The 15669-nt window shown below is 54.8% G+C and overlaps 5 protein-coding genes across 5 annotated transcripts; 4 read left to right on the forward strand and 1 right to left on the reverse strand.

The window, feature by feature from the left end:
- Nucleotides 1–1590: 1590 nt before the first annotated feature.
- On the forward strand, nucleotides 1591–2915 carry BO86DRAFT_437970 (uncharacterized protein; the record flags this gene model as incomplete). The annotated part of the gene is made up of 3 exons (XM_025676090.1): nucleotides 1591–1792; nucleotides 1856–2242; nucleotides 2532–2915. 3 exons carry the CDS (start codon nucleotides 1591–1593, stop codon nucleotides 2606–2608), a joined length of 666 nt encoding a protein of 221 aa, XP_025524517.1. The 3' UTR covers nucleotides 2609–2915.
- A 194-nt stretch (nucleotides 2916–3109) lies between these two features.
- BO86DRAFT_320332 (uncharacterized protein) lies at nucleotides 3110–4162 on the forward strand (the record flags this gene model as incomplete). Its single annotated transcript, XM_025668290.1, has 1 exon — nucleotides 3110–4162. A coding segment is annotated over one exon (1053 nt), but the record flags the coding sequence as incomplete, so codon positions are not given.
- A 439-nt stretch (nucleotides 4163–4601) lies between these two features.
- Nucleotides 4602–7104, forward strand: BO86DRAFT_320336 (glycoside hydrolase family 95 protein; the record flags this gene model as incomplete). The annotated part of the gene is made up of 3 exons (XM_025668291.1): nucleotides 4602–5080; nucleotides 5140–5372; nucleotides 5417–7104. The coding sequence occupies 3 exons, from the start codon at nucleotides 4602–4604 to the stop codon at nucleotides 7102–7104; spliced, it is 2400 nt and encodes a 799-aa protein (XP_025524519.1).
- A 603-nt stretch (nucleotides 7105–7707) lies between these two features.
- Nucleotides 7708–9360, forward strand: BO86DRAFT_458339 (MFS general substrate transporter; the record flags this gene model as incomplete). Its single annotated transcript, XM_025677289.1, has 3 exons — nucleotides 7708–8195; nucleotides 8258–8626; nucleotides 8694–9360. The coding sequence occupies 3 exons, from the start codon at nucleotides 7708–7710 to the stop codon at nucleotides 9358–9360; spliced, it is 1524 nt and encodes a 507-aa protein (XP_025524520.1).
- Nucleotides 9361–13197: 3837 nt separating this feature from the next.
- On the reverse strand, nucleotides 13198–15656 carry BO86DRAFT_412179 (acetoacetyl-CoA synthase). The gene is made up of 5 exons (XM_025674634.1): nucleotides 15407–15656; nucleotides 14342–15357; nucleotides 13826–14280; nucleotides 13427–13767; nucleotides 13198–13367 (listed from the first exon to the last, which is right to left on the reverse strand). Exons 1-5 carry the CDS (start codon nucleotides 15515–15517, stop codon nucleotides 13209–13211), a joined length of 2082 nt encoding a protein of 693 aa, XP_025524521.1. The 5' UTR covers nucleotides 15518–15656; the 3' UTR covers nucleotides 13198–13208.
- Between the last annotated feature and the right edge of the window lie 13 nt (nucleotides 15657–15669).

Consider the following 15669-nt stretch of genomic DNA (forward strand, 5'->3'; position numbering starts at 1 on the left):
ATGCTAAGAATATCGCCGCATTGCCTGAGAACCCGTGATTGGCGGAGCCCTCAAATCCCGTCTGTCTTGCTCCACTTGCAGCTGAGAGCCTGGGAGGCCAGGCCCCTCATTTGAGGATGGGCTCGCCCAGGCACGGCTTGGAACTTAATGCCAAGACCCTCTCTGTCTGGGCTTGTTCTTTGATCGCGTTCTGGGAAGTTTTCCTCGCTCCGTCCAACTTCAGTAGGTGCGTGCGCGTTGAGTCTCGACTGCTCAGTCACTCGGCTGTTAAGTGATTCCCTAAAGCATCTCGAAACTTCAAATTCCCACCTGGTCTGGCCGCTCTTTCTCGAACCTCTGTGTTGCGGTAACTAGTGGGGTGTCAGGGGCTTACCCCCGACCGTCACATATATTTCCGCCTTGCAGCATCGAACCGGAGCATATGGTAGTAGATGGCCACTGCAAGGCACACCACGCGCCGATATGCCGTAGTGCTACATGGAGGCATGTTTTTGAACAGAGGGAAATTCACTGATCATATTCTTCACAATCACTGGCACCCGTGATTAATTTTAGGATGAGGTTTCACACGTCAGTTGCGCAGCAACGGGACGATAAGGCTGATAAGAATTACCCAGGCGATCAAAGCCGAGGCTGTTGTCCCGCCCCTACGTCAGAAGTCCTGTTCGTATACAGGAGGTTCTCTGAACAAGTCATTGCAATGGAAGAGGCCTTGAAGTTTGTATTCAGATAGAAAGGGGTGATTTGGATGAGTTGCAGACTGCTTGGTGCCAGCTCAAGATCGCATGGGATGAGGTAGGCCGGCTCTCGAGCACGCAATCCCTACCTTCCCAAGAATCAGGAGGAAAGATCGCCCCTAATTTCAATATCTACAAGGTAGGAACCCAGCACTCGCAGGTGTACAGCACACCATTCACAATCACTATCGATCTTTTTCCCCTTTCGATGGATACGAAGAGGGTGCGTCGGTCGCAAATCGAAGGCTTAGCATTTTCATGGTGCTGTATTGTAGACGCGAACCTCGGAAGGACCACCGAGGGCCAGCAAATAAGCTTAACTTGCCTTGAACTTCAGCCAAGCACATCATCCGAGACTTTATTGGGCGATCGGTATCGGCCGAGATCCTCTGCGAAGTAGAAAATCCACACGTACTGGATCTGAAGGCCGCATTGGCGAACAAATTCCCATCCTTGAAATCCCCAAGTGTAAATCCACCTGATCTACGACCAAGGAATAGATCGTCGGCTCATCTCTCGCCATTGTATTTACCAATGATGTGCTCAACCCGGAATTGGGGCCTGAAGTATTCTGGCAGGTATTACTGGCTACATATACTTGAAGTAGCCGCAGGTGGTCGTTGCCCAAGCCATATCAACACAACGATCGAAGTCACTCACCTTGCTGTGGACAACAGTCATAATGTCTGTTAGCGACTCAATCGACCACATAACCACCGAAGCCAAGGGAACCTCATCGGCATTGGACGTAGAGCAACAAGGCTCCCACCACCTGGACGAGTCCAAGCCAATGAAGTCTTTAGGCGCCGGAGTAGGTCATCCCTGCAAGCCACACATTCTAGCTCTAATCATCATGCAGTCCGCTCTCGCGTTAGGCGCATTTGGCACGACCTTGACGACGCTGTCGTTGAGTCTGATGGAATGGCGTGGCGTGACCACGACCAACGTCTTTGTCGCAAACTTCTTCTTTATTGCAGCCTTTGGCCTGGTGGTAACGGCCCAGTGGGAACTCTCCATTGGGAACGGGTTTGCCTACACTGTGTTTAGTGCATTTGGTGAGTACCAGACCAATCTGACCCGGGCTGACCCCAAATGTAATATATACTAATAAAGTGAAGGACTCTTCTATGCAGGGTATGGAGCGATTCTGACTCCCGCTTTCGGGATCGAGCAAGCATACGGCGGTGATGTCGTGCAGTACAACAATGCGCTCGGGTTCTTCATGATTCTTTGGACGGTCTTTGTGTTTACGTTTCTCATTGCTTCCCTTCCCAGCAATCTCGCCTACATTGCCGTGTTCTTCCTGGTGGACCTGGGGTTCTTGACCGTGGCTGCCAGCTACTTTGCCGAGGCGGACGGACACCATGCAGCTTCAATTGCGCTGAAGAAGACCGGAGGGGCGTCGTGCTTTGTGGCGGGGTTAGTAGGGTGGTATATTGTGTTGCATCTACTGTTGCAGGACTCGATTGTGGATCTGCCTCTGGGAGACACGTCACGCTATTTTGGTAAGAAGAGGAAGACGAACTAGGAGAATAGTATTTTCGGTGCTGGTAATAATTACTTTAGGATGAGTACAGTAGTAATATGGAGAGGTGGTTGTGGAATGGTACTTGGTACTGTACTAGGGACTCGGGAGTAATTGCTTTCTGCCTGAATGCCCCAGGCACAGTTGGTAAAGGAGGCACCATTCCCCTTTTGGCCGTTGGTGCGGGGGCCCGCGGCGTCTGCTTATCGCCGATTGTTGTTCCTCCGTTCCTGTTGTGTTCCTCCTCCACTCCTTGCAGACCACTGCAGAGGCCACGTCCTGGCGAAATGAAAAACGTTCGCATCACCTCCCTTCCCTTAGATCGCTCACTCGCAACCAAAGGTGAGTATTTCTGCTTCCTTGATCGTGCCAGTCCTGACGCGACCACGATGCCGCAGACTGTCGCCTTTGCACCAAGCGGCGCATCCAATGCGACCGCACTCTGCCTCACTGTCACAAATGCACCTCCCGCAATCTTTCCTGTCCCGGATTCGATGCCTTTCAGCTGAAATGGACTCAGACGATCACCCTGAAGCCTAGTTCGACTCGAGACACCAGCACAACAACGGAAAGGTTATCAAAAGAGGTGGTTCAGGCGTCGACCGAGCTGGCGGTCGCAACCCACCCCGAGGCCGATGCGACCCCATCACAAGATGCTCTCTGGCGCACGCCATCTCCCACCAGTGATTATAATCTCGTGCAGCACCACTCGTCGACGGCCTTCTCGGACAAACTGCTCCACTACTTTCACGTCATCGTGGTTCCCCGTCTGACTTGGCTGGATAGTGTGGATAACCCATGGAGAAAAGCCATTCTTCCACTCACTGGTCGCTCTGTCTCTCTCCGACTGTCGCTCCTCAGCCTTGCGGCCGCTCATTTGTCAGTCACATCCGCTCCTGGCAGCGCACAGGCAATTGTTGCGCAGAGAGCCTATCCGGTTCTCAGAAACGGCACTCTCCAGGCTCTGAATCAAGCCATCAGTCGCGAAGTCAGTCAACGCCCTCGGAAGGATACCTTGGCCGGAGGTGGCGGAAGTTCCGCCCTCACGATCATCCTTGCCACAGCAGTCGCTCTCTGCTACGAAGAGATGCTGATACCAGAGTCCACAAATTGGAATGTGCACTTGCAAGCGTGCCGTGCGATGATCGAATGGAACCAGTCGCGAAACAGTGGCCGTCAGTCCAACGATGCCTTGTCGAGATTTGTTGTCAAGGAGGTGGAAGACTTCGAAATCTTCAAGAATCTCGTGTCGTTCTCGAAGCAGCAGCCCAGAACCAAGTGCCCCTTGCAGTCAAGTCCCGAAGACCGTCTCTGGGCTTTCACCATTCTTATTAGTGAAATCACCGCAGTGGAGCGTTCCACCTATGAACTCCATGGAGAGGGGTATGGGCTGGAGGAGCACGAGATGGGTATCTGGCGAGAAAGAGTGGAACAAGCGTACAAGCAGGTCTGTGTCACAGCGGCTTCGGCTTCACGGCATGATGAAGCCACTCGCATCCACTTCAATGCCATGGTAAAAGCTCACTACTATGCTATTCTGATCTATGTGGAACAAGCCCTGGCGCCTCGCAGACACGCAGAGCGGGCCATCGATCTCCATCTGTCCATACTGTTCCAAGACCTCCAAGGCCTCGTGAAAGACTCTTCGCATGTATTCTCGCATGTACTGTTCTTCCCCCTGTTCATCGTGGGTACCGAATGCTGGGGCGATGCGCACAGACAGAGCGTGGTCCAGAAGGCATTCATAGAACTAATCGCCGCGACCGGAGCATGGTGTAACCACACAGTACTGCAGTTCTTACTTGCCCTCTGGGCTCGACCGGATTACTGGGGTATGGGGCAATGGATTAAGTATGCTCGGGAGAATGAGGGCGAGATTGGGCCGTTCATGCTTTTCTGAGCGAGCTGCGATGGCAATCACGTGACACCATCAACACCACCCCTGAGCGCACAATCACCGCAGCATGAGCAAACGTGGGCTGGGTATGGCAGCAAATTGATCGGGCAGGCGCTGCAGGGACAACATGTTCCGAGCCCTCAGGCGAATTTGATTGTATCTGTGCATCAGGAGACGCCCCCGCCGACGATCGCACCGGATGGAGTTATCCCGAATCAGCCTAAATCGCATGAACCCTGCAGATGTCTCAGTATGTCTAATCTCCAGGAGTTTTTGCGGGGTTACGTTAGTCCACCTACCGCAACTCGGCTTTTTTTTCCAGGCTAGCTGTGAGACTATGAGCGCATCTTCATGGTATTTAGAAGGTCGATTGCATGTTTCGAAAGCCGGTGCGATGGCCTCAGCGCTTACACTTAATCCTTGATCGACAAGAGTACAAATCATGCCCTGTCGAGCACTCTTACTTCTTTCGCTTCTCTCCGCTCATGTGAGTGCTGCTCTCGATGGCAGCAGATACATGTGGTTCACAAAACCTGGTCGATGGCCTATCTTTGAAGAAGGAATGCCAATAGGCAATGGTCGAATCGGTGCGACTGTTTATGGTGGCGGGGCAGAGGTCGTGGGCATCAATGAGAATTCCATTTGGACGGGGCCCTTTCAAGATCGGACACCACTCAATGCGACGGAGACCGAGCCTATTGTTCGGGAGCTACTGCTGAATGGCAGCATCACTCAAGGCAACGTCTTGACCATGGCCCAGATGATCCCGACCAACAACTCGCCGCGCGCCTACAGCTACTTCGGCAATATCAATCTGGACTTCGGCCACCCTGATGGGGACATGTCAGATTATGTCCGATGGCTTGACACGAAGGAGGGAATTGCTGGGGTAAGCTACGGCATCAAGGGAGTGAATTATACGTAAGCTTTTTCACGCAAGTTAGATTGACGCAACTTGTCGCTGATACCTGACTTGGTAGCCGAGAGTATGTGGCCAGCTACCCGCAAGGTGTTCTCGTGGCACGATTTAAAGCCAGCAGGCGAGGAGCCCTGAACATCAACGCCACAATGACCCGGATCAAGGACATCAAATCGCTTTCGGCCAATGTGGCCATCAATAACAATACCCTCACTTTAGTCGGCACCAGTGGACAATCAGAGAGTGATCATCCAATTGAATGGACGGGCCAAGCTCGTTTCAAGTCCGATACAGGTATGTTCATTCTTGCAGGCACATAACCCTGCTGACATTTCCAGGCACGTTCACTGTGTCCGGTTCGTCTCTCCTCATACACAATGCAACGACCATAGAGATGTATTTCGACGTCGAAACCAACTTCAGATACGCATCCCGAGATGCGCGAGAGCAGGAGATGCGCGAAAAGATAAATAATGCTTACCTGCTTGGTTATGACGCTGTGAAAGCAGCAGCTGTTGCTGACACCGAATCTCTCTTGGATCGAGTGACACTCGACCTGGGCACATCGCCGAACGGGTGGGCGAGACTTCCAACCGACCAGCGCGTCGGAATTGCCCGTAATACCTCTGCCGACGTACAACTCACTGTGCTAGTGTTCAACTTTGGTCGACACCTTCTGGTAGCTTCGTCTCGCAATACAGGTATTGGGACATCACTCCCGGCGAACCTACAGGGTATCTGGAATAACTCCACATCACCTCCGTGGGGAGGCAAATACACCATCAACATCAACATTGAGATGAACTATTGGCCCGCCGGACCGACCAATTTGATCGAAACACAGAAACCTTTGTTTGATCTGATGGCAGCTGCAGATGTTCGTGGACAGTCATTGGCTAAACGCATGTATGGCTGTCCTGGCACCGTTTTCCATCACAACCTGGACCTGTGGGGAGACCCTGCGCCAACGGACAACTACACTGCGTCCACCATGTGGCCGATGGGGGCTGCGTGGCTGGCGTGGCACATGATGGACCACTATCACTTCTCCGGGGATACAACATTTCTCCGCGAAGTGGCATATCCGTTCTTCACCAATGTCGCCGCGTTCTACGAGTGCTACACCTTTCCCTACCAGGGTTACCATGTCACGGGACCGTCTTTATCGCCAGAGAACAACTTCTATGTTCCCGCTGATGAGACTGTCGCCGGGGCGGCGCAGAGCGTCGACATAGCCCCCGCCATGGACAACCAGCTAATGACCGAGTTGTTTCGCAGCCTCATAGACGCAGCCTCGATCTTAAAAATTAACGACACTGCCGTGCAGGCGGCCAAAGCATTTTTGCCCCTGATTCAGCCCCCGTTGATCGGCTCGCTAGGCCAGATTCTGGAATGGCGCAAGGAGTACAAGGAAAAGGCCATCGGGCAGAAGCACCTTTCACCGTTATGGGCTCTGATGCCCGGTCGGCAATTCAGCCCGCTGCTGAACAGCACTCTTGGGACTGGGGCCGAAGTGCTCCTGGACCGACGTGTTTCCCATGGGTCTGGGACAACCGGCTGGTCTCGGACCTGGCTGATCAACCAGTATGCCCGGCTATTCCGTGGCGATGATGCGTGGGAGCAATTGACCCAATGGTTTGCGGTATACCCCACCCCCTATAACTTGTACAACACCAATGAAGGCCCGGTCGGCCCGTACCAGTTCCAGATCGATGGAAACTTCGGGTTCGTGAGTGGCGTCACGGAGATGCTCCTGCAGAGCCATACTGGGATCACTCATCTGCTGCCGGCCTTACCCTCGGCCTTACCTCAGGGGTCAGTGAGGGGCTTGGTGGCTCGGGGCAGTTTTGTAGTTGACATAGAGTGGGAGGCGGGGAAGCTGGTTCATGCGAATATTACCTCGCGTGCGGGTGGGCAGTTGCAACTGCGATGTATGAATGGGTCCTCGGTTGCGGTTAACGGGCATGGGTATACGGGTCCGCTCAAGACGCAGATCGGTGCGACGTACGTTGTCACGCTGGTCTGATACAAGTACTATTCGACAAGCAGACATTGAGAGCTAGATGCCATGATATTAGTCTCTTCTGAAGAGCTATTCCCATCGTACCATGAACGATGAACCGTCGTGTTTTGCATGCAACTTCAAACCTTTACGGACGGGTGTCGACCAGTTATGCACTGAGGAGACTAAAATAAAGAAGGTAACCACTGATGTGCGATATCTCGGCCTGGTACATGAACAATGAGCTACCACGAGATGAGATCGAAAGCATGGACTCAATCCATGGCAGTTGCCTGCAAACAAAGGTGGCATGTTGTCTGCTCTGCATTTGCAGTGCCCCTTATCTTGTCAGCGTATCTTATCATCGCAGTTTCCCCTCACGCATCACCAAGTTAGTGCTGGCCGCCACTCTTAGCCGCGTCCTCTCGTGCGGGGAAAATCCCGTCCTATAGCCTCGGGTCTTATCAGCCTGCAGAGTGGTTGGTCACAATGCTCGACCATCATGCCGGCCTTTCCAAACCGTCTTCCTTATCTGTTGCCGGCCAAGGCACGGCACGGCCGCGATGGAGGCATAAATACAGACCCATGGTAGCTCTCCCACAGCTGTTGAACCCCCGACTGACAGCCATGGACACTCCTACACTATCCGAAGAGGTTCGCCCTTCGCCGCGCCAAACCAAGCACGATACAAAGGAGAAAGTTCGCGCAATCATCCATGATGTCCCTGCCCCACAAGAGGTGGCTGTGCGCCCCAAAGCATCGAAACTCTCGGTGGTCCTGATGGTGATCTTCTCCGGACTGGCCATTGGCTCCGATGGTTTCAACGCATCGATCATCGGCAACCTCGAACTCATCATGGCGGTCATATACCCCCACGCTTTGACCACGGCCGTGGCGTCCCGCTTATCCAATGCTTTCATGGTCGGGATGATCATTGGTATGCTGTCATTTGGCTATATCTCCGACAAGCTGGGCCGCAAGACCGGCGCTGTTCTGACAACTGCCATTCTGCTCTTGGGCATCGCCTTGAGTGCCGGGGCCAGTGGGACGAGTCAAGACGGTATGCTGTGGATGTTGATCATTGCTCGGGGAATTGCGGGGGTAGGTGCTGGAGGGTGAGTCTTCCTGCCATTCAAATATAATATTGGTCAACATAAACCTAACATGCAGTGAATAGGGAATACCCCGTGGCTGGTGCCGGCGCCGCAGAGGCAACCGACGAGGAGTCCGCCGTTCGAAGCAAGCGGGGCTTCATCTTCGCCATGATCGCCGACTTATCCGCATCATTGGGCTTCGCCTTCGGAGCACTGGTCCCGTTGCTCCTGTTGCTCTGTTTCCATCAGCAGGTGCGACACTACAACGCGGTGTGGCGCATCTCCCTGGCACTGGGTGCCATTCCCCCGCTGTCGATCTTCTGGTTTCGCTATCGCATGGCGGTCAGCTCAGCATACAGGAAAAGCGCCATGGTTGAGCAAAGGATACCTTACACACTTGCGCTGAGGAAGTACTGGCGACCGTTGCTGGGGGTGTGTGGGTCGTGGTTCTTGTGAGTCGCCCTAATCCCTGAGACCCGTCCTCCCATGCACACATGCTTACGGTGACAACCACGACAGGTACAACTACATCTCTTACCCCTTTGGTCTGTTTTCGTCCACTATCGTCGGTCGCGTGAACCCAACCTCGTCATTAGCCCTGACAATGGCCTGGGGAACGCTGATCAACTGCTTCTACATCCCGGGGGCCTTCATCGGCGGGTTCCTGTCGGACAGAATTGGTCGCCGCAAGACGATGGCGCTAGGCTTCCTCCTCCAAGCTATCCTGGGTTTCATCCTGGGTGGCGCATTGAAGTACATCGAGCGCTCCCTCCCTCTTTTCATTGTACTGTACGGGGTCTTCCTCACGCTCGGGGAGGTTGGACCAGGCTCCACGATTGTGCTGACTGCCAGCGAGAGCTTTCCCACGGCCTTGCGCGGACATGGAGTCGGATTTGCCGCTGCGTGGAGTAAGGCCGGCGCAGCCATCGGAACGCAGGTATTCAAGCCCATCCTGGCCAGTTGGGGCGGTGATGAATTCCATGGGACCCAGGCAGTGTTCCTCATTGGGTCGGGATTCGCGGTGGTTGGGGCCTTGCTCGCATGGTTTGTGCTCGTGGATTCCAGTGCGGAGCTGGATAATGGGGATCAGGAGTGGAAGGATTATATGGCTGCAAACGGGTATGGGGATGTGCAATGGGGGGTTTCGACTGGGGCTGGTGATGGGTTAGAGTCGAAGGCTGTTTGATTTCACTACAATGCGGCCTTGTATTCATCCTTCGCGGCAGTTGCAGCAGCATCCTGGGGGGGAACCCCCAGACCCCCCTTCTTTTCACCTTCTCAAACAGAGCACCACGCAATGACCGATTCCCCCTTCGGGAGAATCTGCCTTAAGATACGTGTTTTAAACACGGAGATGGGACAGGCCTTCGCCTCCTGCTTCTTCTTTGTTTTATACAGGGCGATAAATGTATCCGGATAAACAAGAAAAAATTACGGACATTTCCTATCATACATTTATCGAGTAGATCAACACTTGATTAAATTACAGTGCTCCACTCACTCTGACAAACCAATCAAGGTCTTGACTCGGGGATTGTAGAACCTTTTACTAGACACAGGGAAGGCGTCGGCGTCCCTAAGTCAACCAGGTCACGTGATTCACCAGGCGTATTGTTCAGGTAGAGAACGTAGCGAGTTCCGAGTTCAACCACTAAGCAATTAAGATGTCGTTCCATAACACCCGTCCCTGAGCTTCATCAAAACAGTACAGACTGGAGCCCCTATCAATCCCAAGAGATTGTGCTGTTTGGCATCGCGCCAAGACTTGAATCGGTCTGGTCGGCATAATTTGCCCTACTTGCCTTCAGCTCGAGTCTCTAGCCCACGCCACATTATGGCTCTAGCTCGACTGAGTAACTTTTTCTCACTAGACTCGGGATAGCTCCACCAGTTCCTGAGAAGAAGGGTCTATACGAACTTGCCATCCAAGCAGGATTGGACGGGGTGGAGTCTCAAGTCTTTCAAGACACGATGGCCTCCCCACACAAGCAGAAATCTACCCAGGCCCCTGGATCTGCTCCCCGATTGCTCTTTTCATTTCTCTTCAGTTCTGATCTGAACTCACCCTCATTCTTGCAAGCATTCCCTCGTTGTCATTCTCTCAATTCCCACGAGGAATAGTCACTCGTTGCCCATGATGGGCCTCTCATTTGCCAATGGCTTGCTGCTGCTGTCAGCACTGGCCCCGAGCAGTCTAGCCCTGACCATCGCCCGACCTGGAGCGAGTGTGGGAGGTGAGACTGTTGCGACGCTCACCTCTTCTTACACCACCACCCTCACCAACGTGGTGACAAGCACATCCACGGTCCTATCCACTGCTGCCACCTGCACTCCCGCAACAACCACCCCTCCGTCTTCGGCCCAGTGTTCGAACTACATCTGGTGGCGGTCAGGAACATGGTATGAAGAGTACTGCACGGATGCCTCTGTCGTCGGAGGCTCTACCGCAACGCAGCTGTCAGCGATGGGTCAGTACGTCAATAATATCAATCAATGCGTGCAAGTCTGCGGCATGGTGCCGAACGTGTGTAATGCGATCAACTATGACCCGGCGTTGAGAACCTGTTACTTCATCTCGGCGGCCGCCAGCCAGACCCTCGGCTCTGGCGCCGGCTATCAGGCGGTAACGTGGCATACCACCAACCCTTGTGTGGGCACCGTGACTGCGTCCTTGGAGACCGCGTATTCGACCGAGTATATCACTACCGAGTATACCACGACGTATACGGTGACAATCTCCAGCACACCGACACCCTCCCCGACGACCACTGCTACTCCTTCGTCGGTGGTCCTTCCGAGCCAAAGCGCGTCGAGCGCTCGTGTCTCTACTTCTGCTGCAGTATCGATGGCCATTCCCTCGCCGTCCGCTTCGTCCCTTTCGACTTCACCGTCTGCCGTTAGCTCCAGTGTGAGGGTTTCATCTGCTTCTGTCGCGCCGTCTAGCGTACCCTCACCAATCCACTCATTAACTTCGAGCTCGAGAGCCGTCATTCCATCTGCATCATCGCGTCCTAGCTCGTCTACGGCGCTTGTCATTCCTTCGCTCTCGTCGGTCGCATCCTCCATCGCCCACAGCTCATCAATTCCACCGCATGCTTCTTCAAGCACTCCCATAATAAGGCCCAGCAGCTCGCTCGGCGGGATTTCGATCTCCTCAAGCTCAGCTGTCGGCTCTGGCCGGCCCACCCGCCGAACCACGACCATCTCAGTTACCGAGACAATCACCTCCAGTACCACGGTATGCTCGCTGTCTGCAGGCACAATACAAACCTCCCTTGCCACTGGAACCGTAGCATCCAGCACGGAACAGGCTCCTACATCCAGCGGGGTCGACTTCACGACCTCGACGGTACTGACCACCCGGACGGCGACCATCACGGCTTGCCCTAGCTCGGTGACCAACTGTCCCGCCCAGTCCCGCACTACCTTCCTGACCACCGAGACTATTGTGGTGTCGACGACCGTGTGCCCAGTCACGGAGACGAGCACTCCTCAACCTACCGGGAGCAATGCAGGAGCGAGCGCAGCTCACGGTGGAAGTCCTGGTGAGGAGCAGGGGTTCACCACCTCCACCATCTTCAGCACTCGCACCGCGACCATAACGGCCTGTCCCAGCTCTGTAACAAATTGTCCCGCTCGCTCCAAGACCACGTACTTGACCACTGAGACCCTCGTGGTATCAACGACAATCTGTCCCCTGACACTCACCGGCGAGGCCACTATCCCAACTGGTACCGGCAAGGATACCACTACCACTGCCAACCACGACAGTGACAGCGCAAGTGAACCGTCTGCTCAAGTCGGAGAAGGCTATACCACCTCGACCATCTTCGGCACCCGAACATCCACCGTAACGGCCTGCCCCGGCTCGGTGACCGATTGTCCAGCTCGCTCCAAGACCACTTTCCTAACCACCGAGACGATTGTGGTTTCGACGACCATCTGTCCTGTGACCCTCACCGGCGAAGCCACAATCCCAACTGCTTCCGGTAAGGCAGCTACCACGGTCACCCACGACAGTCACAGCGCAAGTGGCTCGTCTGCCCAAGTCGGAGAAGGCTATACCACCTCGACGATCTTCAGCACTCGCACCGCGACCATCACCGCCTGTCCCAGCTCTGTAACGAACTGTCCAGCCCGTGCCAAGACCACGTACCTGACCACCGAGACCCTCGTGGTATCCACGACCATCTGCCCCATCGCAGAGGCTACGAGTCGTGGCTCAGTCGGCCAATTCGCCGACTCTCACCCGGCGGAGTCGACGGCCACTGCACTCGATCTATCCCAGGGAGCTGTCACAGCCTCCACGACTCTCAGCACGCGCATTGCCACTATCACCGCGTGTCCTTCGGGGCAAGTGAGATGCGATGCTGCAGCACAGACCACGTACCTCACCACTGAGACACTCGTGGTTCCGGTGTATGCCACGCCTACCAGTTTTGGTACTTCGAACTCCGTTCCGGAGGGTGCTGATGCGATCAACGTTCTGGGAGAGGGCACCAGACTGCCCGTGGCTACAGGACTCTCGGGCTCATCAGCAGGCAACGGCAATGCAGCATCGACGGTGGAAAGATGCCCGGACGGCGAGCTGCCCTGTTCTGCTACTGGCACGACGACAAAGACGTACACCCTCGTTGCTGTCGGCACTGCGGTCGCCGTTGCTCCTAGCGCTGAGACGGTTCGCCCCGGTTATGGCATGGGGAACAACCAAACATATGCTGCAATGCAGACCGCATCTCGTCCGGTTGGCAGCTCCAGCGCCGTATATGCGGCCTCATCTGCTTCGACCGCTACCTTGGCTGCTTCAATGTCCACAGGTACCGGATTCGGCAGTTCTACATCCAGTGCTGTGGACGTGCTGTTTACTGGCGGTGCGGTGGCGGGTCGCGCTCCTTCTTTCATTCTCGGAGCAGTGGCTGTGTTCATCGCTGCACTCATTCTGTAATTAGACTAGTTCCCTACGGATCAGGTTCAGTTTCTAATGTATTGATTCTCGATCATCACAGACATTCTTTATCCAGGTAAAACACACTCTCAGAGCTTGCTGCTTCGCGACTCCAGCGCCTCATCTTTGGCGAATCTGTAATAGTACTCTAAACTCTGAGGATTGAGTAGTGTACCGGAAGGCTTGATGATTCTCCCCGAGACGATCTGTTTGACGGGAAGCTCGACCTTCTTCCCATTCACCGTTGTCTAGTCCATCAAATTAGTACTGATGTGACCCCAAAGCGTGGGACGGGACGAATACGTACCGGAATTTCAGGGGTCGGAAAAATGAACGCCGGCACATGGCGGGGACTCAGTTTGCGACGAATCGTCGTCTTAATCCGCTGGACGAGATCGGGGCTGAACGACACCTTGGGCTTCATGAGGAGGAACAGGATCACTCTTTCGTCGGTATCTGACGGTCGCCGTTGGCCCACGCAGATAGAGTCGACAACCTCGGTGGCAAACTCGTCTTCAATGACTTGGTAGATCTCCGCCGATCCGAATCGGACGCCGGACGGGTTCAGGACCCCGTCTGCGCGACCGTGAAAGAGCAGCTGTTGTGTCACGGGGTGGATAGACACGAAATCACCGTGGGTCCACACTCCTGTCCAAGGTATCAGCTCACGGACCTTCAGTGTAGTTTGAGTTCGGGAATGCATTACCTTTGAACCGATTGAAGTACGCATTGTGGAACTTCTCGGCACCCCCCGCCCCCCAGAATCCCACAGGGACATTCGGGAACGCGGCAGTCGCGACCAGATCCCCGGGTGTACCGTGTGGCACCGAAGAACCTTTGACGCCCTCCCCTTCGATAGATGAGTCGTAGACCTCCACTGCAACACCAAGGCTCATGCCGGCACAGCCTCCAGAGTAGACTGGCAGTAAGGGGTTTGAAATCCCGAAGCATCCGGCAATGTCGGTGCCACCGGAAATGTTGTTGAGTCGCACATGACGCGGAAATCCCGTGTCGTAGAACCACTCGAACAGGCTTTCTGGAAGGACCATGCCGGTGCTGGTGACGACCTTTAGGGATGAAATGTCGACTAGGTCGCGGGGCTGGACGTGGGCTCGTTGCAGTTCGAGGAGGTATCGCGGGGAGATTCCCAAGTGTGTCAATCTATGCACTGATCAATATCTTGCCTTGGATGGATTGACGCCGTCGAAGATGGGTGTCTCACCGTTCCTGTGCCGCCAACTTGATCAAAGATGCCACTTCCGGGAGGAAAGGGCTGCCGTCATAGAGAACCGCCCGCGCCCCGACGAGCAGACTGTTGATGACCGAGAGATACATGATCCACCCGGTTGTGGTATACTGCAGATTCACACTGTCCGAGTTCATCTCACTGTGCAGATAAAGCTCCTTGAATGCGTTGAGCATGACTCCACCGACGGAGTGCATGATGCATTTCGGCTGGCCCGTGGTGCCGGACGAGTACACGATGAGGAAAGGGTCTCCAAATTCGACCTGCTCAAAAACAAGGGTGACGCTGATCGCAAGAGCCTCCCAGACCTTCAACGGGAGTGTCCGCGGTAGGTGGCTGACATTTGCGGGTTGCGCAGCGAATCTGGGCTGCGCCACGATGCCTTTGAACTCGGCGATACCGTCCATCCCGGCTATGATCTCCCGCATCTTCGGTCGGAGATCGATGGTCTTGCCGTTGTAGAATGCCTGGTCGTCCATAAACAGCCACCGGGGCTTGATCTGTCGCAGCCGATCGAGAATCCCCTTGACGCCCATGTCCGTGGAACTGGAGGAGAAGATCCCACCCAGTGCCGTGGTGGCCAGAAAGACGAGCAGCGTGTCGATGCTGTTGCCGGCACAGACCGCGACACGGTCGCCTTTTTGGATTCCGTGCGCCTTCATCGCCTGCACTAAGCGACCGGTGGACTTGCGCAGCTCCCCCCACGTGAGATGCCTGGCCTCCTTGTGACCCCCCTCGCGCACCTCAGTGACGGCGACCTTGTCATCCTCCTTCCCGGCCGTGCTTGCCTTTGTCCCGTGGCCGGAGAAGAGGATATTTTCCGCGTAGTTGAGCTGAACGCCGTCAAACCATTGTGGGACTGCGTCGATCGGAGCGTTCTCGTCGACGACGGAGGTGTAGGTGCCTTGGTGCAGGACGTTGAAGTATCGCCAGCAGAAGTCCCAGAATGTAGCGCGCCTCGCGATGGACTGGTGGTAGAGATCGTGGAAGGTCTAGCGGAATTAGCGGGTCAATCTATGCGGAGCTGAGGAACGAACCCACTGGCATTGACACGCCCAGCTCCTGCTCCCAGGCTCGCCGGAAGTGAGCTATGCTGGATGATTCGGGGTCGGCATGCTCCCAGAGCTTGCGAGGGATGGACGGGGAGGACATGGCGAGATGATTCGTGATGAAATCACCAGAATCTCGATAAGGAAGAGAGATTGATGAAGGGACGAAGATGAAGATGAAGATGAAGATGAAGATGAAGATGAAGATGAAGATGAAGATGAAGATGAAGATGAAGATGAAGATGAAGATGACGG

This window comes from Aspergillus japonicus (genome assembly GCF_003184785.1).
Source record: "Aspergillus japonicus CBS 114.51 unplaced genomic scaffold BO86scaffold_55, whole genome shotgun sequence".
NCBI lineage: Eukaryota > Fungi > Ascomycota > Eurotiomycetes > Eurotiales > Aspergillaceae > Aspergillus > Aspergillus japonicus.

What these genes read in the sequence shown, in the direction of transcription:
- BO86DRAFT_412179 (XM_025674634.1), bottom strand. Translation starts at nt 15,517, where the DNA reads ATGTCCTCCCCGTCCATCCCTCGCAAGCTCTGGGAGCATGCCGACCCC. An exon ending in AGCTGGGCGTGTCAATGCCA is followed by an intron (nt 15,358 to 15,406) that starts GTGGGTTCGTTC and finishes TAATTCCGCTAG; the next exon opens with ACCTTCCACGATCTCTACCA. An exon ending in GTACTTCAATCGGTTCAAAG is followed by an intron (nt 13,768 to 13,825) that starts GTAATGCATTCC and finishes TACCTTGGACAG; the next exon opens with GAGTGTGGACCCACGGTGAT.